The 22886-nt window shown below is 33.3% G+C and overlaps 1 protein-coding gene and 1 non-coding gene across 3 annotated transcripts in view; one reads left to right on the forward strand and one right to left on the reverse strand.

Moving 5' to 3' along the window:
• LOC118275647 (tyrosine-protein kinase Dnt) overlaps window positions 1-22886 on the reverse strand; it is a 67133-nt gene that overhangs the window by 4392 nt on the left and 39855 nt on the right. For both annotated transcript variants that reach the window (XM_035593684.2, XM_035593695.2), the window contains exons 7-13: window positions 14774-14901; window positions 12051-12166; window positions 5167-5344; window positions 2438-2600; window positions 1937-2080; window positions 1260-1419; window positions 587-723 (exon numbers count right to left, since the gene is read on the reverse strand). In XM_035593684.2, the coding sequence (XP_035449577.1) occupies window positions 587-723; window positions 1260-1419; window positions 1937-2080; window positions 2438-2600; window positions 5167-5344; window positions 12051-12166; window positions 14774-14901 (1026 nt within the window). The remainder of the gene's footprint in view (window positions 1-586; window positions 724-1259; window positions 1420-1936; window positions 2081-2437; window positions 2601-5166; window positions 5345-12050; window positions 12167-14773; window positions 14902-22886) is intronic.
• Window positions 7809-7880, forward strand: Trnah-gug (transfer RNA histidin (anticodon GUG)). Its single transcript has one exon. It is a non-coding gene; the product is annotated as a tRNA-His (tRNA).

Consider the following 22886-nt stretch of genomic DNA (forward strand, 5'->3'; position numbering starts at 1 on the left):
AAATAGAAAATCTTCGTGAAATGAAAAGGAAGGTGGATTTCAAAAAAGACACTGGCAATGAAAAGTCTTTTAGTAAATTGCATTTTCGCTTACGGACTTTCGAAGTCGACACTTTCGAGATATCTTTTTAACCGGATTGAAACAAATTGATTTCAACATTTATACTGGTCTGAGTTACTTTAGAAGGTTAAATAAACGAAACTCAAAATAAATATAATTACCTATTATTTTGCAATGTCAGTTTTTGGATACTAACATTGCATAGTATAAAATATAAACTTTTAAAATATTGGTATAATGTAATTTATATGAGTCGACTCGACCGGAGTGATATGCAGAAAAACGACGTAAAACAATGCTTGCGTTGTGTTTCGTTGTATAAGTGAGGTTGCCCAATTACTTTCTCGTCCCGATCTTCCTAATCCCCGAATCCCAATAACCTTTCATTCCTAACCTCCAAAAGGCAACGCACTTGTAACGCTGGTTTCGGGTGTCCACGGGCGACGGTGATTACTTACCATCAGGTGATCCGTATGTTCAATTACCGGCTTATACCATAGAAAAAAACAATATAATAGGTACTTACAGTTCATCAGGACAGTTGTGCGGTTGCGAAGGTCGGTATCCTCCACTCAGGAACGCTCCTACATCAGCTGCATCTAGCTCAGCCAATGGCGACGCGCCAAGAGTTGCCAGTTCCCATAAAGTTATTCCTAATGACCACTGCACAGGAAAAAGTACTTTATATGTTAGCCTAATGATACAAAATAGTGATAAAAGAGACCACATAAAGTGGTACTTCATAAGTAACATGATTGGAATATTGATTTGTATTGGATAGATTGAATATACGAGAGGTTATCAAGTTTTTTTTTCTGATATTGATATTTTATTGGTTAGGTAAAGAGGTCACTTTAAAGACAAATAGATAACAGATTACGCAATAAATAAATATTTGGTCAGTTATATGAAGGGTTGGGCAATCTGCTGCCACGCAACGTGTAGGTTTCCCGCATGGAGCAACTCTTTGTGCGATACACAAATTGTTGTTTCGGGTCTCGGTGTCATATGTATGTGAACGAGTATGTATTGTAAACGCACCCACGACACAATAGAAAATCACAGAGCGGGGCAACGATTAAAAAAAAAAACTATTAAAAGAGTCCTATGTATAATTTACTAAACATTAAACTCGATTTTGAAACGCATCCCCCCAATCCATTAGTCCAAACGTTACAAATATCAAAATTGAACCTTACCACATCAGAAGCCGTAGTGTACTGATTCTGCAGCAGTGTCTCAGGAGCCATCCATTTGACGGGGCGGTTCTCATTGTCCCCCAGACAATGGTAGTCATCAGGAAACAGATCCCTTGATAGACCATTGTCTGTCACCTTCAGCCTTAATTTCTCGTCCACCCTTTACAAAAATATATTTTGTCAAAATTTTTCATTTTTTAAATAACAGTTTTCGGTTCACCTAATTTGACTCATTTTTCGGAAATAGAAAAATGTGTCGGTTATGAAAATAATTGGGGTCCTACTCTACAGTGATTGTTCAGTTTAGAGGTGAGTTTCAACCGAGTCGAAACTTAATATTTAGTCATCAACACTTCAAGTACTATAAAATTCTAATCACTATCTAGACTTGCTGCACGAAGATTTGCTAGTCGTTTCTGTGGACAAGCCATGGTGTCTGTGTCGAAATCTACGCCTGAATGCCTTCATGTTTATTTTCGAAGTCAATCTGTGCCGTTTTGTGAAAATAAACTACTATACCTAAATAAGCGTAATAACTTTAGTTTAAAAACTAAAATTTCTTAAAAAAATTAAATAGAATTTTTTAGTTTACTCTTTAAGAAAAACAATCAAACCATTACAAATGTAAGTACTATATCTAAAACATAACAATTTGTAACAATGTAGGCTTTACTTACACACAATTCCTGGCGGCAATGTCAGCGTGTACTAATCGCTGAACGTGCAAGTACGCCAGGCCGCAGGCCACTTGAGCTCCTAAGTCCACTAACTCTCGTGTAGCCGGGGCCGCCTGGTGGCCCAGCCGACATGATGTTAGGAACCTAAGGATAAAATATTGTTGAAACGTGCGTTTTATTAACTTAATGCTTATTTGTATAATAGTATAGTGTAGGAATTGAAATAACATGGTCAGATAAACTCCCTATGATATAAAAATCTAGTGCAATATTTAAGCTAATTTAATAACTTATTCTAATTCAAAACGAACTTTAGTCATTGAATTCTGATGTAAAACATAACGTTTTATTATTTACAAACAAAATACCCCTCTTCTTAATATGTTTTGGTTACTCCAATTTACTTATAGGCTTTTTGTGAAAAAAGAAACTAATTAGCCAGACTAATCTCAGCTAAAACATAATTTAGTTATATATATATTATGTATAAAAAATTCTTACCTTTTAAGATTAGAAGAATGAGATGGACAGCAATATACTAGAAGTGGCTTCCTCGCTTCCTCAGCACAGGCCGCCATTGGAGTTAACACGTTCGTGTGTACTAGACTGAACAGTCGTAAACCTTCAGCCACTAGTAATGCTGCTTGCATTGCTGATGCCGCATCTAGGGAAAGGAATTATATAATCTATACATATAATAAAATCGTAGAAAAGTGCTGTCTGTACATTGAAAATAAAAATAAAAAAAATAGCAGGGGTTATTGTTATGTCGATGTCGAACCCAAAAATGTAATTAACTTTTTTTTTGTCTGTTTGTCTGTTTGTCTGTGCGCGCTAATCTCAGAAACGGCTGATCCGAGTTGGATGCGGTTTTCACGAATATATTGTGGGATGCTTAAATTTACATTTAGTGTTTGTTTCATGTCAATCGGTTCATAAATAAAAAAGTTATGTCAAATTAAAGAATCACGTCGAACATTCTATGCTTATACCATTAATCTCCGCAACTATTTGACGGATTTGGTTGAAATTTGGTACAGATATAGTTTAGAACCTTAGAAAGGACATACACGACTTCGGTTCATGTTATTGTTTTAATTCATCAAAAAAGTAAATAAATAGTAAAAAGGTATGAAAAAAATAATATCAATATAATTAAACTTTTAGTACAAAGAAAATGCCCGAACGGAGTATAAATAAATAATCCAAGTTGTCTTTATCCTCGATAGATGGCGTTGGGATCGAAATAGATCGCGCTATGGTTTCGTTACATTCATTTGGTTGGGTATCGGCCGAGCGCTTCGGTACTATCGTAGAAAAAGTGTATTATCAGTCGTATGATTATTTGTCTGTAGTGGTCCTGCTGTTTCGTATATTCTAAATTGGTTTCGTTGTATTTGTCAATTAATAAGTTTATTTGTTGGGTTTTCCTGGTTTTCTGGTTAAACTATTTAACGTAGGTTTAGTTTGATATCGATTATTAGTAGTTACTGTAGTTAGTTTTTTTAATAAAATTGTAAGTCTAATTTATAAATTAATTAGATTAGATTTAAGTCGTTTCTTTTAAATTATTTAGTTTAAGCTTGGTTATTATAGCATAGAGGATAGGTTGTAATATAGTTTCTTTTTTAATTGTTATAAATTCGTAATTCGTAGCTTTCTTTAGTTTTAAGTTAGTTTAAGTCCGTTTTTAAACTATTTTTTCAATGCCCTAAGTGAGTATACATCTATTAAATTCAAACGCAGAGCTCATTATGTTGATTTTTGAAGAGTTCCCTGGAATATCTCCCACATCTCATTTTTGAAGAGATCCGGCGAGATCGGGAACTATGTGGTTAAAACCAAAAATTTGCCGGAAGTCACTATTCCACGCGAATAATACAAATATCTTTTAAATGTTTAACTAACATTGAAGTGATTAAACGTGGTTATTGGTTTTATTTGCGAATAAAAATAAATACCATGGTTTATTCACATAAATTAATGGAGAAAAGCTCTACTACTACTACTACCAATACTGCGTACTAGCCAACTGAGTAGGCTGGGCGACGTAGCTGCGTTGCGCATGCTGCTCATAATAAAAAGTCCCTCTGTGACTCGAAAGTAGTAGAGCTTTTCTCCATTAATTTACGTGAGTAAATGTCTCACGATAGTTATTATAAAAATATGGCATATTCACTAGGAATGTAGTAACCACAAGATAATTGTTAATTAATTTACATAATAAGTAAAACTTATGATACATAACCAAAAACAATACTACATCTTTCTAGGAAACCTACGATTATGTAAATATTAAAAAAAAATATTACATCAACCTAGGAATTTAAAAACGGTCATATCATTATATCCTACAGAAAGTTGTAGGATAGCTGTTAAAATTTTCCGCCTAGCATACACAATCTCACGGCTTATCTGCCGAGATGAGATCAAAAGCAATCCTGTTAGCATAAAATTATATTCACACGAACCATTTTCATATAAAGCTTGCATCCAATTTGAGTTGCAATTTTTATCGGTTCGTGATTCTGTTAATGGTTATGATGTATTCTGTATTTCATATAATTGCTGTAACCAAAGATGTTTTTTGTTTTATTAAAGTGCATTTACAAGAAATTGATGCGTGCTATGGATAGCTTCCCTACTATCGATACATCGTATATTCATTCTCGCACAGCTACATAGCTTAGTATCAGTGGAAACATAGTTTCACAGCTTAGCTATTACATCTTTGTAGCATAGCTACATAGCACATCTCTGGTGGAAAAGCGCCCTGATGGTAAATTAATTGAATGTTTGTTTTTTTTTTAAACAGTCAAACTTTTTCGTTCAAGTTATTTTTAAGATTAATTAAAAACATAAATAAACGATCTCTACCTTATCTTATTCTAGAAATTTAAACCAGCCATTATTTTGTAACTATGCCAAAAATAGCTATTGATATCTGAGATGGTTTTATCTTGGGACTGTTGATTAAAATAGGATATTATTTTAAACAATTGAAAGGTTACGCTAACACAAAACTTAGTAAAGGTAAAATAAAATAGTTGCTATGCAAGATATAGTTATAAATAAAACCACAACCAATTAAGTCTTTGACTGTCAATAGAAAACTGTTGAAGGCAAATCCTCCGCTAACGTCGATCACCGGTGACCACGACGGGTGGTCAATGTGTTAAGAGCCTTATCAACTTTGTTAGTAAGTCGTAATTAGCTTATCAAAAACTAACCTGTAACAGTCTTGACAACTACTTCTTCGTACGTGTCTCCTTTCTTGAAGACTCCTTTGTAGACCCTGCCGAAGGTACCTTCATGGACGAGGATCTCTAAGCGAATATTGGAACGAGGAGTCGTTAGGAGTCGGAGTTGTTCTGCAGGATCCGTGATACGGTCTTTGGTTATAGTTTGCTGGAACAAAGAGATGGTTTAATATACAACGTAGGTAACGTGTTTTGGGTTTTAATGCGAGCTTAGTACAATATACAGGTACATACAATACACGTCAAGTATAAGTGTGGGTGAGCCATGCTTCGGCACGAATGGGCCGACTCGACCGGAGTGATAACATCGCCTCACAAAATACAGACGTGAAACAACGCTTGTGTTGTGTTTCGTTGCGCGAGTGAGGTTTCCGATGGCTCAACTAACCTTCTTCCCAATCTTTTCAATCCCCGATGTTTTGGTTGTCCATGGGCGGCGGCGATTGCTTACCATCAGTTGATTCATCTGCTCGTTTACCGGACGGATACCATAAAAAACCTTAAGCCATATTTTGCCAAGGATATTGACTACGAACAGCTGTCTCCACATTCGGTATCGATGTAATTTTACATGAAAACCTTTAAATCTTTTTAACTAATAAATTGAACAATAAGTATCTTCATTTCCATATGAACACAACAAGAAATTACCAACTCTTTACAAACAACCCATCACTAAAATATTACACAGAACTATTACAGCTAGAAGTGACAACGTTGGAACGTACTTAGTTAGGTGCAGGTGCGCACACATAATTGCATTGAGCAGGACGACGTCCAACGATATCCTTAATCGAGTTTGCGAGATAGCGAGCGATGCAAGGTGTTGCAGTGTAGCGATTTTGTCAGAGTGCTGTAAAGTGGCTTGGTAAATAAATAAAGGTTTAATAAAGAGGACGTCACTTGTTCTCGTGTTAAGGGATGTATTGTTTGAAAGCTTTTCCGAAATAGTGTTTGTTAGTGTGGTTGTGAAGTGAAGTTGCGGGACAATTTTGTGGACTTTTTTAAACGTTTTACTTTGTTTGTTTAGTTCAATTACAAAGACACTAATGAACAAATTCATTAGTGTCTTTGTAATAATTGGACTGTTGACTGATTTGTCTGGTCTCAGAAACTTGATTTGAGTGCATAATCACACTGTCACACTGTTTATTATAAACGTGGAAGTTTGTTTTGATGTTTGTGCGTCAATCACGCTTAAAGTATTGAACGGATTTTGCTCATACCCTGTCTGTATACAAAATTTAGTATACAACCAGGGTATGAGCTGACTTGGGTGATAAAATACTGGTCAGTGGGTAGCCTTAGGGGCGGATTTAGGAAGCCACAGATAAAAGCTGGTTTTTAATACTTTTGAAATAAATATGACGATCTTTATTATGCTACATACCCAATATTTCATAGCATAAGCAAATAATCATCACTATTTTCACATTATTTGTAACACAGTCACTCAAACACATTTTCATTTCTTCTATTTCCCTCTTAAATAAAACTCCCAATTAAGAAATACAATTCAAATCACAAACAGAAAATCATCCTTCGAATAAAATTTCAACAGCTTTGTATCGAAAAACCGTCTCGTTTAATAAGGACCTTCTTATTTACACCTCCGTTCATTAGCGTTCTTCTCAGTAAGGATACTAATTCATATTTCCTCAGAAAGACTTTCAACGGTGCGATAAATTTACGGACAAAAGGGGATTGCAAATTAAAAACTCGGTACCTTGCCAAGATCAATAATTATACGACTAGTATTGATGGAAGAGACTTGGGCGAAGAATTTTATTGTTATTGTGTATAGTTGGAGAGTGGTTAATTTTTGTTTTGTTTATTTATTTGCATTTGTTTCTTGTATTGTTAGTTTTATGGTCGCCGGAGTAAAAGCACATATTTTATTTTAATCTAATATATAAAATTCTCGTGTCACAGTTTTCGTTGCCATACTCCTCCGAAACGGCTTGATCGATTTTGATGAAATTTTTTGGGCTTATCCAGTATCTATGAGAATCGGACAATATCTATTTTTCATCCCCCTAAATGTTAGGTATAGTACAACCCTATTTTTTAATTTTCCGCGGACGAAGTCGCGGGCAGAAGCTAGTATATGTATAAAAAATAAATAAAATACAAAAGCCAGAGTGGGTGTTGCCAGGTATTCGTAAAAAATAATTGTGTAAAAATTGTATAATGGCTAATCACATTTTTAGAGAACTGCTCATGGTTTCCAAGAATATAGATTAATTTATAATAAAACATAATATCTAAAAATTTTCTGGAAGTAAATTACTAAGAAATATGTAATTAGATACAGAATTGCTTTCTTTATCTTAGAAACGATAATATAATGAAAACACCTGTAATAAAATTGTCCGATCCGGGAACCGAACCCGAGACCCCTTGCTCGGCAATCACAATTGCAACCATACCACCATTTGGCTACCGAAGCAGTAAAAAAAAACTAAAGCATTATACCAATCTTATTGCAGTTAACTGTTACAAAACAAGTTTTTTGGTCTCTTGCGCTTACCGTGACAAATTATTACCTGAGTGAAAGTGGTCCAAATCGAATGTAGCTCGGTATTTCGAAGCTACTTTCAACAGCTCCGATAGCCGTGATCGTCTAGTGGTTAGGACCCTACGTTGTGGCCGTAGTAACCCAGGTTCGAATCCTGGTCACGGCAGTGTTAACACTGTCTCGGCGGAGCTTTTTGATATTTTTTTCGATATTTTTTGTGTAATTTTATGGTGTTTTGGTGTAAAAATTACCATAAAAACGTGAAATGTGTGACGTAAAATAATAAAAATGTCATTAAAAAAGCCACTGAAATCAGGAATCATTTTCGATATAGGTTAAAAATAGACATATTCTATTAAATCACTTAACATCTATAATTAATTAAATTAAATCACACTTAATCACATTACACATATCATTTCCAAAATCTAACGCGTAAAAAAATATCACCGACTAAATCTGTCCACATTATATTATAATTTCTCTGCGTAAACAAAAACATGTCACATCTAGTTATACAAAGTCTGTGTTCAATACTTGGCTTAACATCCCTAATATGGATGATGACGGGGTACGAAAATTAAAAATCGAATTAAAAAAAAATATTAAATAGATACGTATTTTTTTTATTTTGTCATACAAGGTAACAATATTCAGATAAAACAAATGAAAGTTTGTGAGTGGGAGCAAATACGTAATTTCCACGTATAAAAACCTAGAAGTGACGTCACGCGATATTTCAAATCGATGTAACATCTTCGAAAGTATTTGTTTCCGTGATAAAATAAAAAATCTACTACTACTACACGGACATTAAAATAAAAATTAGTCATCCACCCTACTGCATTACGTTTGTACCACCTGCAGGGGAGGCAGTGTAACTCGTCTTTAATTGAATTCTTAATGAGGTAAAGGGCACAATACTTGCCCTTTCTTGGGATGCAGTGGAAGAAATAAATGACAGAAATATGTTTTACTGTTGTTCCAGTTAATTATAGAGGTTTAGTCTATCTTAATTTTTGTAGTTTTTACCTAATAAAAGTGAAAATATTCTACATTATTTAATAACATAATAGTTATAATTCATGTAAATCCGAAATACTATATATTAGATAATTCGATGATCATAATATTAGATATCCTTATGTAGATATACTAAAAGTCAAAACAACAATACAAATATAGTACCTAGTATTTTTATAAAATTTTAAGTAGGTATATTATATTTTGGTATAAAGTGCGTTATTTCGTACACTCGTGTTTTTTTCATAGGACTTAAACGGCAAACATATTCTTAATGAGGTAAAGGGCATTTTTATATAATCTTGTCTACATTAGAGTAGAACCAGTATTCTGTGGAGATTCCCAAATAAACAATCCAATTTGTACAGCACTACACGAAAATATAAATCACCAAATTCCTCAACACCTCTTAAGAAAAAGACAAGAGAAGGGTTCGCCATAATTAATTCCACACTGTTTAACCTACACTTTATAAATATAATGATTCTTATTATAATGAGCAATAAAGAGGAGTTTTGCAAAGCAACTTTTCTCAGATGTGCGGTTGAAAATGCTCACCTCCAAACACATCGACTTATACTTAACCAGTTTATCATGACCCCGTCTTCTATGATCTTTTCGTACATTCGAAGGTCAGTTTACACTGGTTTGTATATCTTGATGTGGCTTCGTGTACAACGTATGGTGCCATTAAAGTGTTTGCTGACTGCTCAGCCAAAGATCAAGTGTAACCTCGTAATGTGGGTTAATTTATCTCCGAGAGTGGCTGAATTTAGTAGGGAAGAAGTTTAAGGTAAGGAATTAAATATGGAGTACGTGTGGAGTATGGAGTGTGGAGTGCTACGTGGTTTAATGTACCTTGCTAAGATGTAGGGTCTACCGTTAAATTAATCTGTCGCGTTGAGGTTGATATTTTGATAATATAATTTAAAAGTTTTCATGTAAATGTTACAATTACAATTCTTTTGATACTATTTAAAAAAAATGTTGCGAATATTATGTAAGTAGACATATTACTGTATTAAAATTGTAGACCACACTGTACACTATGGATGCATTAAAATTATTTGATTTGATTTAATTTGATCATAAAGATAAGACTAATTATAAATTTTATATATGTTTGAATTGATAAGTCACATTGATTTATCTATATGTATTATTTTGAACTCTATGTCGTGTGTAAGATGGCGTAAGTCAAGTAAAAATATTGTGTTTGTTTTAAATACAAGGTTTGATTTTCGTACAGAACAATTCTGGCTGTTGATGTGATTGTACGTGAAAATAATTATGTATGTTTACAAATACATATGACATCCATGACACAGGAGAATACCACTTAAAAATATAGAGGACTGTTCGCCATTTAATATCTCGTGCTCCGTTTACCAGTACTATTACTTAGCAAAAACCCTACGACTTATTCCTTATCCTTAGTCCTCTTACCAAATCGCTTATGCTCTTACCCCAAGCTTAGGATACTCCACAAGACCGGCAATAAACTAAAATTTACGCGTACACAAAACTAATTTATTATCCGGTGAATTTGCAGGAACATTAAACGTACACCGGTGCCAAATGTCTTTATAAGGTCACGTATGTAGTAATATATGCTATCATGTACGTAATTTGGCAGTACGCTCTGTAGGTATTCTTTTTTTTTAGCAAAAAGAATTGCCCTCTACTAAGGCTTTCTCCCGTGTCGTGGGTACGTTTACAAACATACAAGTTCACATGCACATAACACCCAGACCCGAAACAGCAATTTGTGAATGGCAAAGAGTTACTCTGTGCAGGAATCGAACCCGCTACCAGTTGACCAGCCACCGCGAAAACAGTGCAGTTTTTACTTCATACTTTTATGGAATGGTTTTTTTATATATTCTTTGAAACTGTACATACATGCTTATATACGCAACTATTACGATAGTTGAGTAAATAAAACAACTAATTTGGCCTTAACCAAAATTGTCACATGTAATGCACATTATAATCCACATAAAGCTAGAATGACACATTTATAAGTCCACAAACGTACTGCAAAATGTTAACTAAAAACCACGTAATAATCTTCAAATAATAGCAGTAATGTGCAATGTCAGTAATTTTGGATGGTATTCAACCACAACGGTGCCAAATGTACCACATTATTGGAAAATTGTGCTATTACATTAGTTACATAGCACCCACCTAAGGGGCGCCGCACATGCTCACATTTTACACTCGTCTATGACACAGTGCCAATGTCACTTTGAAATTGTTTTTTTTTTATTGGGACAAGCCCACCACAACCGCTGCAACTTCTATAAGCGCTACTATCCTTGGGTCCCGCAACGAAATAAATCGGAAAAAATAATTAAAGGAGTAGAAAATAAAACGATAATTTCCACTTCTCTCATGAAATTTAACGCAGGAGACTGAATGACCGAAGCCTAAAGGCACGAAAAGAGATTACACAACTGGGAGAAGCCCAATCGTCAAGCACCACGGAAATTTGTATTAAAAGTAAATGGGTCCTATGTGCGAGCTGTTATATTTGCTTCCAGTAATATGTATGGCAGAAAACATTGACATTTCCGTCTACGAATAGTTGAAACATGGACTGATGTACGAATCGGTGGACACACGTGTCAAAGTGACATTGGCTGTGAATGGGTGCGAGTGTGACCATGTGCGGCGTCCCTAACAACTGTATGTTGTCTATTTAAACAGACCTGAATTAACATAATTACCTAATTTAATTAATAAGCTAACATAATTAGTTAATTGTTAAATTGCACGCTTTGGTTGTAATGGCAATTAGAATAGGTATGTAATTTACTGAAGTGTACTGGTTTGGATTAAAATATTTGAACTGTAGTGTGATCTATTTGTTTTGAATTATTTATTTGACAAACTACAATAGATACGTAATAATTTGTGATAATAATGAGCACAAAACACTCTTTTTTAAACCAAATCATGTTTCTCTCCTGTAATTTACAACCGATTATTGCAACCGAAACGATTGTGGTGACACTTACTTACTACTGTGTTGACAGATTTGTTTATTTTCAAACGCGTAGTGGTACCTGCGTCGTTAGCAACACCAGTTGTCTCCTAGCTTTGATGTTAACCAGTAATATTTTACCTTTATTTCACCACTATAACATTGCTTATTTACTTATTTACAAGTTCAAAACGACGCCAACATCAAGAAACCATTACTATGTGCTGTATATTCATCACAAACAACAGACCCTATACTGAACCTTGCATACTCATTTGAGGGATACAAACATTCTCATTATAATAGACTATAGTATGTACTTACTTGTGAGACATGTGTGAGATTAGACGCAGCATAATACGATACTCTTGACTCCGGTTTAGCGTATACATGTTCTCCTATGTGTGTGGTCGCATAAGGAGACGGTGACCGACGACTGCCTGTGGACAATCATATTATATGTTTACTATATTAAATTGCGTGATAGGAAAATATTCTGTTTCTTCTTTAAAAAAAAACCGGCCAAGTGCGAGCCTGACTCGCTTATGAAGGGTTCCGTAACAGCAAGTACATGACATAATATAAAAGTTATAAAATAACTTGGTTTAACATAGTGTTTGTATGAACGACAAAGTTATATTTGAGGTTTTTGAAAATGTTTAATTTCTTAAAAACTAATAATGATATCTCGTTCAAACCAATTTTCGTTGTTAGTTTCTATTGAAATCTACAGCATATATTTTTTTTAGTTTTCTCGCTCTCTTATTTTAAAAGTTAGAGGGGGAGGGTACTCATTTTTCCACGTTGGAAGCGTCTAACTTTCAAACGGTTGATTTTGACGAAAAATGGTTTTAGGAACCTTAATGTCTTTTTTAAAGACCTATCCATAGACACCCATCCCGGATATGTTAGCTAAAAATTTTATTTGGATGGAGTGCCCCCCTTTAATTTTTAAATTTATTAATTTTTATTCAAAATTCGAATAGCGGTAACCGAAATACATCAACCTACAGAGTTTCAACTATGTAGGTCCAACAGTTTCGGAAATAAATGGCTGTGACATACGGACGGACGGACAGACAGACAGACGGACAGACAGACAGACAGACAGACAGACAGACATGACGAATCTATAAGGGCTCCGTTTTTTGCCATTTGGCTACGGAACCCTAAAAAGGAATGTAAATCATAATAATATCAAGCGCAAGACGTCCATTGCTGAACATTGGCCATTTTAATGAGTTTCCAGATCAGTAGATAGCTGGGATAAGTTTCATAATGTAATATATGTTAGATATAACAGAGATTTTCCCAGTAGACTACAAAATTGGGTACTTCAAGAAGGGAGTAAATAGGTTTCTTGATGTAATGCCCCAAGTGTTGCAAGCGTTCTTAGGCAAGGGTTAACCACTTACCATCAGGAGGGCCGTGTGATTTCTTGCCACTGTCTTAAGACCGATTAAACAATAAAATAAATATTTAATAGGTATTCTACTTGTAATTATATTTAAAGAGATGTGACGTTACTTTTATTGATCATATTATGCTGACTACCTTTCTAATATAGTTGTTACAATATTGAAAAAACTCATCTAAAAATCATTTGTCTTTTAATTCAGCACATCTTATTGAGACTCTCCCGGATATATTTTCATGAGAAAGTAATCTCCCTTCTTGTTCAAAGCATAAATTATTATTTTCATTTCAACTAAATAAGTATCCAATATCATGTTTTTCCGTTTCTGAGAATTACTTCCTTGAATATAAAATACGGTATTACCTTTGTTTCATATAATGTGTGTTGTGTAATACCTACACAATATTTAGTACATATATTTTTATGATATAAGCCGTTAAACGAGCAGACGGATCACTTGATGCTAAGCAATCGCCGTCGCCCATGGGCAACTGAAACACCAGAGGCGTTACAAGTGCGTTGCCGGCCTTTTGGTGGTTAGGAATTTAAAGGTTGTTGGGGAATCGGGGATTGGAAAGATTGGGAAGAAGGGTAATTGGGCCTCCGATAACCATACTAAGACAACTAAGCTTGCGTTGTGCATGTGTTGTTTCACGTCAGAAAAGGTTTGTCTATTTTTTTTTAATGTGTACTTCCTTTTCGGTTCTTTACGACACTCGAAAGAAGAACTACAGTAGAAAAATGTAGGTAATCTACTATCAACATACGGCTTATGAAAATAAAAACACTAATCTTTATTCATTCAATCATTCACTTATCCGCTTAAAAAATAGAAATAGCAAAAACGCTTGCCCTAATTATTATAATTTTACAGGAACACACACACACACACACACACATACATACATTATAATTAAGTAGTTCACTTACGAATGAACGAATGTAATTTTAATATTACTTCCAGAATGTTCGTCAGGAATTTTCCATGCGAATAACATAAAAAATAACTAAAGTAAAATTATGTCACATTCCCTATGTAACATTTTCTCATTTGCTATAAATTCCTCAGCTGAAACATATTTTGTTGCTTCTCAGAATAGTACTTTATTGTGTATTATTATAAGGTTTATACTTTATTGCGTGTAATAAATTGTTTGTGGCTGTATTCCTACTTCCTTGATGGTGCTTAAACTGTTTGTATATTATTTTTCAGGCCGTAAATAATAACAATGATCAGAAAAAAAGAAAGAAAAATAGGATTAAATTAGACATATGCACTATGGCTAATATAGTTCAGTAGCTTGCTTTAAAACTGATAACATTTTTTTTGAGAAATTAATCGATTTTAAATCAAGCGTCATTTCGAATTTCAGATTCATACCGAATCACTGTAGGTACATTAAATGACAAAGAAACCAAGCCTTCAAATATTTTCTGATTTTAAACTAGCTTTTAAATATTTTCTGATAAAAAATGAGAATATTTTGTTGCAACGAATGTATTTTTTTAAAGTTACACAGGATTTTATAAAATGAAAAGAACGCTAGAGGCTACGTTTTTTTGCTCCCAAGTGTAATATTTTTATTTATGTACAGTTTTTAATGCATTTAATATTATGATTGTTACTTACCAAAAGGAAATTTGTGTAAGCTGGCAATGGTGGCATAAGATCCTGTCGAACTCGGTGGTCTTCCAAGAGTATCGAGCCTTAGAAGAACATTCTGGTGACTCCCGTACGCAGCTGTTGTATACGATGTGCTGCAAAGATATTTATTGTTAAGATCTAATTGTATAATTTGTAAGTACATACGTATTTTGATTAATAAAATAATTTGTTCGTTATTCTATACTTTCCGATAACGTGAAAAGTGTGTAGACAAGAATGAGCACATATTTTGTTAGCAACTATTTCCAAATATATTCAACTGTTTTATTTAACAAAATATATATGAAAAGTAGAAAGTATATCATATGTATATGTTTAGTGTTAATTTCCATTGTTCTCTATTGTTCATAATTAAATATTTCGCAGTCGTATTGAATCCATAATCGTAATTTTCTAGAATCTAGAATAACGAACTCACAAAACAAAATAAATCACATTAATAATGAAAAAATAGGAAACACCCAATGCAGATAATAATATAACACTGCAACAGCAAATTGCGATCGGACATAGGAGAGATAAAATAAATTTCATCTCAGTAACGACCAGTAAACTAGGACAGTGGGTTAGAGTGGCCAACTGGTCAGTAAACAATATATTTATTATTTATAGCCCACACGTTGCTGTGCATGAGTTCCATATTGATTCACACTTGTGTTGGTGCATGCAGAGGTTTTTAGGTAAGTCTCTTCAACGATGGAATTAAATCTCTAAGTTAAAGTCAAAATTATTTATTTTAAACAGACCGGGTAGTTTTGAACGTCATAGCAAATATTATATAATAAAAAAAAATATGTCTGTCTGTCGGTCAGTCCTCTGGTTAAGCTATTTGCTCGTTCCAAAATTGTATGTCTATGGAGAAGAACGAGCACGAAATTCCATAGGTTACACTTTTTCGTAGGTTTCTCGTTTTATAGGCCAGTACAGATACCTCTAATAAAGGTAAAAACAAAAAGAAATTTATAGTACAATGAAACCTATTGGAAATGGAAGAGAATATGCTAAAAGAGGAATAAATAAAAATGCCACTCCATCCGAGTTCGGGAAGTGGGGAGAGGAGAGGGTTTAAGAGAAAAATCGGTTTATCGCAATTTTTGGCGAAACTACAAGTCCTATGAAAAAAAGTTAAATGTCAAAGTTGTAGATAATAAAAAGATCTACAACTTTTGTATTTACACTTTTTTTATATTACCTCAAAATTTTGTGTAAAAATTAAAAAACTACGATTTCGGTTTTTTGTTCTTATCTTTGACAAAAATAAAAATTTTTTTACGAAATTTTGTGAAAGCGTGCCTTTATATGTACCAAACACACTGTAATATTTTTGAAATAGAAAAAAACATTTTTCCTCCAGATATTAAATAAATACCGAAAAAATATCCTAATTTTCAATCGAAAATTCACGCGTCAAAATATCAGATTTTTAAAAAAAGTCGGTGGGCTTTTTGTTTGTTGAAATCTCTACTTTTAGATAGTGTCAACAAAAATTAACGTTACGATGGAAAATGTTCACAAAAAACGCAAAAAACAAAAAAACTCGAATTGGTAAAAAAATTATTTATCATAATCGACCTATTTTGAGCTATTTTTTAAAATTAACACTGTAATCATATCTTATGTATATTGTATGTATGTATTGTATATTGTATTGTATGTTGTCAAATAGTTTTAAATATGAATTTTGCAAAAATATCATTGCATTTCTGCATTGTTTTTCTGGTTGCGATACAACATCTGGATTTGCCGGGAAAGGAAAAAAAAGTATCGTAAATTCATTATTAGGCGCTAAAAATTTGTTAAGTTTGGCTAAAATTTTTTATGAAAAAGATGCAGATAAGCAAGATATCGAAAAAAATGGATTACAATTAATCAAATCTATTTATAAGTGCAAAGATGATAAGCTAACGCTGAATCAATTACGATTTCAAAAATATCAGTTGGTGAAAATCAAATCATCTTTCGTATTGGCAAATCTCCCGCCCACAGAAGGTGCAGCAGAACAACATTGTTACAGGGCATATTATCAGCTTCAAACATGGCTGGGCAACGAACTGAAAGCAACAGATTGGGGCTGGAAACATCATCAACGAGGTATTGTGCCCAAATTTACCGAAAAAGAAATGATCCCAGAAATACTGCTCAAAACTATTTGCTGCAGCTGTGAAACTGGATGTAACAATTTAAAATGTGGTTGCCGAAAACATGGTTTAAAATGTACAAATTTGTGTACAAGTTGTCATGGCTCAGAAAAATGCTTTAATGTGGAGGAAAAAGCCTACGAAGATATTAATGATAATGATCCTGATGAAATTGTGGATGAAGAAGTAACGCAGACAGAAAATAATATTGAAGACAGGGATGGTCTTGAAGATTTTGAAGATATTCTAGAATCGGAAAGCGACGAAGGAATGCCATCAAAGAGACAAAAATGTATGCACTAAAAATATTATGATAAATACTCATATATACATCATAAATATGTATACATATTGTTAGATTACCCATGAGAAAAATGTAATTAAACATTAATATCTATTGAAAATGACCAAATCTGTAGGATTTTTCAACAAACAAACTTCAAATTTGCCATGTATTGCACATGTGAAGTTTACATGTGAATAAACATGGATCACTCAGATGATCATAAGCATTATCTTCAAAGAGCAACAAATGAGTATCTAACTAAACTTATTTGATTGTTAATTTATAGTAGAATATTTTTTTTTTTTTTTTACTTTTCAACATACAATATACATAAGTGACTACAGTGTTAATTTTAAAAAATAGCTCAAAATAGGTCGATTATGATAAATAATTTTTTTACCGATTCGAGTTTTTTGTTTTTTGCGTTTTTTGTGAACATTTTCCATCGTAACGTTAATTTTTGTTTACACTATCGAAAAGTAGAGATTTCAACAAACAAAAAGCCCACCGACTTTTTTTAAAAATCTGATATTTAGACGCGTGAATTTTCGATTGAAAATTAGGATAATTTTTCGGTATTTATTTAATATCTGGAGAAAAAATGGTTTTTTCTATTTCAATAATATTACAGTGTGTTTGGTACATATAAAGGCACGCTTTCACAAAATTTCCGTAAAAAAAAATTATTTTTGTCAAAGATAAGAACAAAAAACCGAAATCGTAGTTTTTTGAATTTTACACAAAATTTTGAGGTAATATAAAAAAAGTGTAAATACAAAAGTTGTAGAGATCTTTTTGTTACCTACAACTTTGCCATTTAACTTTTTTCCATAGGACTTGTAGTTTCACCGAAAATTGCGATAAACCGATTTTTTCTCTTAAACCCTCCCCCCTCCCCACTTCCCGAACTCGGATGGAGTGGAATTTTTGTTTTCTTCCATTTTTAGCATATTCTCTTCCATTTCCAATAGGTTTCATGTGAATAAACATGGATCACTCAGATGATCATAAGCATTATCTTCAAAGAGTAATAAATGAGTATCTAACTAAACTTATTTGATTGTTAATTTATAGTAGAATATTTTAATTTATATTTTTTTTTACTTGCCAACATACAATATACATAGGTGATTACAGTGTTAATTTTAAAAAATAGCTCAAAATAGGTCGATTATGATAAATAATTTTTTTACCAATTCGAGTTTTTTTGTTTTTTGCGTTTTTTGTGAACATTTTCCATCGTAACGTTAATTTTTGTTGACACTATCGAAAAGTAGAGATTTCAACAAACAAAAAGCCCACCGACTTTTTTTAAAAATCTGATATTCTGACGCGTGAATTTTCGATTGAAAATTAGGATAATTTTTCGGTATTTATTTAATATCTGGAGAAAAAATGTTTTTTTCTATTTCAAAAATATTACAGTGTGTTTGGTACATATAAAGGCACGCTTTCACAAAATTTCGTAAAAAAAATTTTATTTTTGTCAAAGATAAACAAAAAACCGAAATCGTAGTTTTTTAATTTTTACACAAAATTTTGAGGTAATATAAAAAAGTGTAAATACAAAAGTTGTAGATCTTTTTATTATCTACAACTTTGCCATTTAACTTTTTTTCATAGGAATTGTAGTTTCCCCGAAAATTGCGATAAACCGATTTTTACTTTTAAAACCTCCCTCCCCCCCACTTCCCGAACTCGGATGGAGTGGAATTTTTGTTTTTTTCCATTTTTAGCATATTCTCCTCCATTTCCAATAGGTTTCATTCTACTATAAATTTCTTTTGTTTCAAAACCTATCTGCACTGGCCTATTAATCTAGGCTAGGAATAAATAAATTAACTTAACTAATAACACATTTGAAAAAAGTGCAACCCACTAGACAATAACAATAAATTAATAAAAAATAAAACAAATTCAATGCTGCAATTAAAAGAAAATTGTTTTATTGTTTCCAAATTAGAATTCTTAGCTAAAACAGATTTTATAAACTAAAGCAGGTTCACTCTTTTATACACCAGAATAGTATCAAACCCACTTAATTGGAAATTAGGTCATGGAAAGTACATACATACATACATAACGTCACGCCTTTTTTCCCCGAAGGGGTAGGCAGAGGTGCACATTACGGCATGTAATGCCGCTATACAATGTACACCCACTTTTCACCATTTATATTATAAGTCCCATGTAATAGGGGGTGAGCCTATTGCCATATCCTGGACACAATTCCAGACTCCGTGCTACTACCGAGAAATTTTCGAAAATCCGAAAAAAGCCCAGCAATACTTTGCCCGACCCGGGAATCGAACCCGAGACCCCTTGTTCGGCAGTCGCACTTGCGACCACTCGACCAACGAGGCAGTCATGGAAAGTATATACACATAAATTCAAACTTTTGTGAGACTTGACGACAAAGAAAGTAGAAAAGTAGTCCTTAATTTTAGAGACATTTTTATGAAAACGGACATATTACGACCTATTACTCGACAATAGGATATGTGACCTTTCTAACCCTAACTCGAATTATTAGTACGACATACGGGTGCGGTCAACACATGATACACTACGAGATGTGTTGTTGTTGTATTGTGAATGTGTATTTATGGCATTATATGGGATCAAACCGCAAGACAATCGGATCATGATTGGGATATATACCAACTGTGGCGTGTCATATTGAAGCGTAATAATGTACATATGTATATAGCTAGGTACTTATACTAGCAGCTATACAGAATAAAAAGTTAAGCACTTTAATAAATTAGGGAAAAACGAGACTGGCACTGTAAAAACTTTTAGCACAGAATAATATCAATTGTCTTCCGACTAAACTAGGGTAAGCAAAATGTTTGCGATTTTGAGTTATATACATGTTTGAAATCAGCTAATTTTTCTCCATCAAATTATGTGTACAGCTAAATATCGTAAAAAAATGTCGCTTACTCCTTTATAGCCTATAAAGCCATCCTTTATAGGTACAACTTCAACTACCATTCATATGAAAAGAAATAACGTATATATATATACACCCATACACATAAATTTATTCGTGGCACATACAGTATAGTGTGATAAAGTCGCGGATATCGAGTAACTATAAAAACATTTTGCCTGTCTATCATGGAACCTTCCGTACCACATCATCCATCACATATGTCGGGGGGTCGCTACCCCCTATATGTTTTTGGGACTTGGTCCAAGATATAAATTACAAGCGATCTTTATTGTTCATTGTTTATAGGATCGAATATCTCTATCAAAATTTATTAGCGTAGATTAATAACTGTCTTCTGTTTTAGGTAATAATGTTAACTTATTTTTAAGGTAAAAAACTTTGGAATAAAAATTTAAGTAAATATCGTAGAACCTCATTAGATTATTCTCTCTGTTCAAAAATTAATAAATCTATGTACTTCATATATCGTCATGCCTCTCTATTTCCAAATGGACCGGTGGATAAGTTCACATTGCAGCACCTAACGCCTTTGTACAATGTACTCACCTTTCACCATTTGTGTTATTAATAAGGGGTGAACCTATTACCATATACTAGGCATAAATCCCAACTTTGTGATACTGAGAAATTTTCGATCCAGTAATACGTTGCCCGACCACGTGCGACCGTTCGACCAGCGAGGCAATTATTTTATGCACTTACATGAATAATTCGCTAAACCACATCAATTACACCAACCACAATGTTTAAGGTCAACTTCAACCTGATATTGTGTTGAAATTGGTACATTATTGAAAAATTTATAAAGCTTCGAAGGGTACCAAGGGTCGGTCCCCCATACAAGGAATATTTTCAAAGAATTTAGTTATTCTCCTTAATTTAGGGGCAGTTTATATGCCATGCATAATGTATCGCTATTGTATGCTTTGTGCATTGTTGTAAGCAAATTTTTGGCTATAATTCTACTAGCATGTAAAAGGAATTGAGAACCTCCCTCTTTTTCGAAGTCGGTTAACCAAAGGAAATTATGTTAGCTAAAAATTATTGTTGGCTGGTCCAAATATTTATTTGGAGAAAAAGTTCTACTAGTTTCGAGTCACATAGATTCTTCATTATGAGCAGCGAGCGCAGACGTGGCGACGTCGCGATGAGTAAATTGTTTAATTTAGTATGTTTCACGATAGTTATAATAAAAATATAGTAAAAAATGTGTATAGAATCGAATAAGAATAAATTACATCCAATAAGTAAAGTTGGCTTGTAACGATTTATTTTTCTTTTAGTAAAGTTTGGAAATAAGACGCGAATACCTATATGTGGAATGTTCTTTGAATACTACTCGTACATAAATAACAATGAAATTGATACTTTACAACATATAAAGGAAGGTAATGGGTGAACTTATATACATAAAGATTTTATAGTTTGGTTATGTTCAAAGTTTTAGTAAAGGCTTTTTTATTAGACAGTAATATAACACTATATTTTTAACTTAGGCCTACGCCAGTCAAGTCAAGGCCAATTTTCTTTAGAGTTAATATAAGAAAAGTTCCTCTTATTCAACCACAAAAATCTGTATCTATCTTTATTAGCTGCTGTATAATGTCTTTTGAACAAAAATATTATTAAAGTAGCTGAAAGTTTTGAGAATCCTATTGTGACGACACATGACAAGTGACAGATGACAGAAGTCGGACATAGACGATCGATGGATGACGTCATAAATCCTACATCGCATATATGAAGTTAACATACGAATAAAAACTGATAAATAATCTCAACTAACAACAGTTGGACGGATAGCAAACCAGGCACGATCACCTCGCCTGGTCGGAGGATCTTCCTTTTCTTAGGGAACTTTACTCACTGTTCCTTAAACTATCACCAAACTCTCAGTTCTAAAGATACATCCGAATTCAATTAAAGAAGTTTTTAGAATATAAGGAGGATATGTTCAATTACATAACCATTACTTATATATTATAATATACAAGATCATCTATCTACTACGTACCAATACATCTGTGCTACGCCACGCTACACAGCGTTATGCTACGCAGCGCGGTCGGTGCTACGCGTCACTGAATCGTACTACATCACTGTCCGCTACGAACGTAGCACGCTGCTACGAATTTTTGTGCGAAGTATTTCAATTTCATTTTTCGGTTAAATATTTTGGATAATAGATTGACGTGTTTTATTTTATAACGTCAAGCCTTTTAATTCCCGAAGGAGCAGACCCAGGTAGACATTTCCAATGTTATGCCTACATTACGCCTTTTATACTATGAAATCCATGAATAATGAGGAAAGCCTATTGCTATTAGGTCTGTGCAAATAGTTGTTTAGGTTTAGAAAATATTTCCAAAAAAATTTCAGAAGTTAAAGTAAGAACTTCTATTTTTAAGTCGGGCAATATACTTACTTAGAACCTTTTCTTCAATCTGAAAAATACTATGCTGAAAACCGCATCAAAATTGTACGATATAATTGCGCACAAACATACATGCATACAGACATACTGGTCAAACTGAGAACCTCCTCTTTTTTGAACTTGGTTAAAAAGTGACCTCTATGGTCTAAATCGAAGCACCCAATGAACAATAAATTTCAATTTTCCATTGCCCCAAAATATTTCCATAGATTCTATCAAAAGCCAATCTCAAAGTTGTAAGTCAAAGGTACGTAATGTTT

This window comes from Spodoptera frugiperda, chromosome 15, assembly GCF_023101765.2.
Source record: "Spodoptera frugiperda isolate SF20-4 chromosome 15, AGI-APGP_CSIRO_Sfru_2.0, whole genome shotgun sequence".
NCBI lineage: Eukaryota > Metazoa > Arthropoda > Insecta > Lepidoptera > Noctuidae > Spodoptera > Spodoptera frugiperda.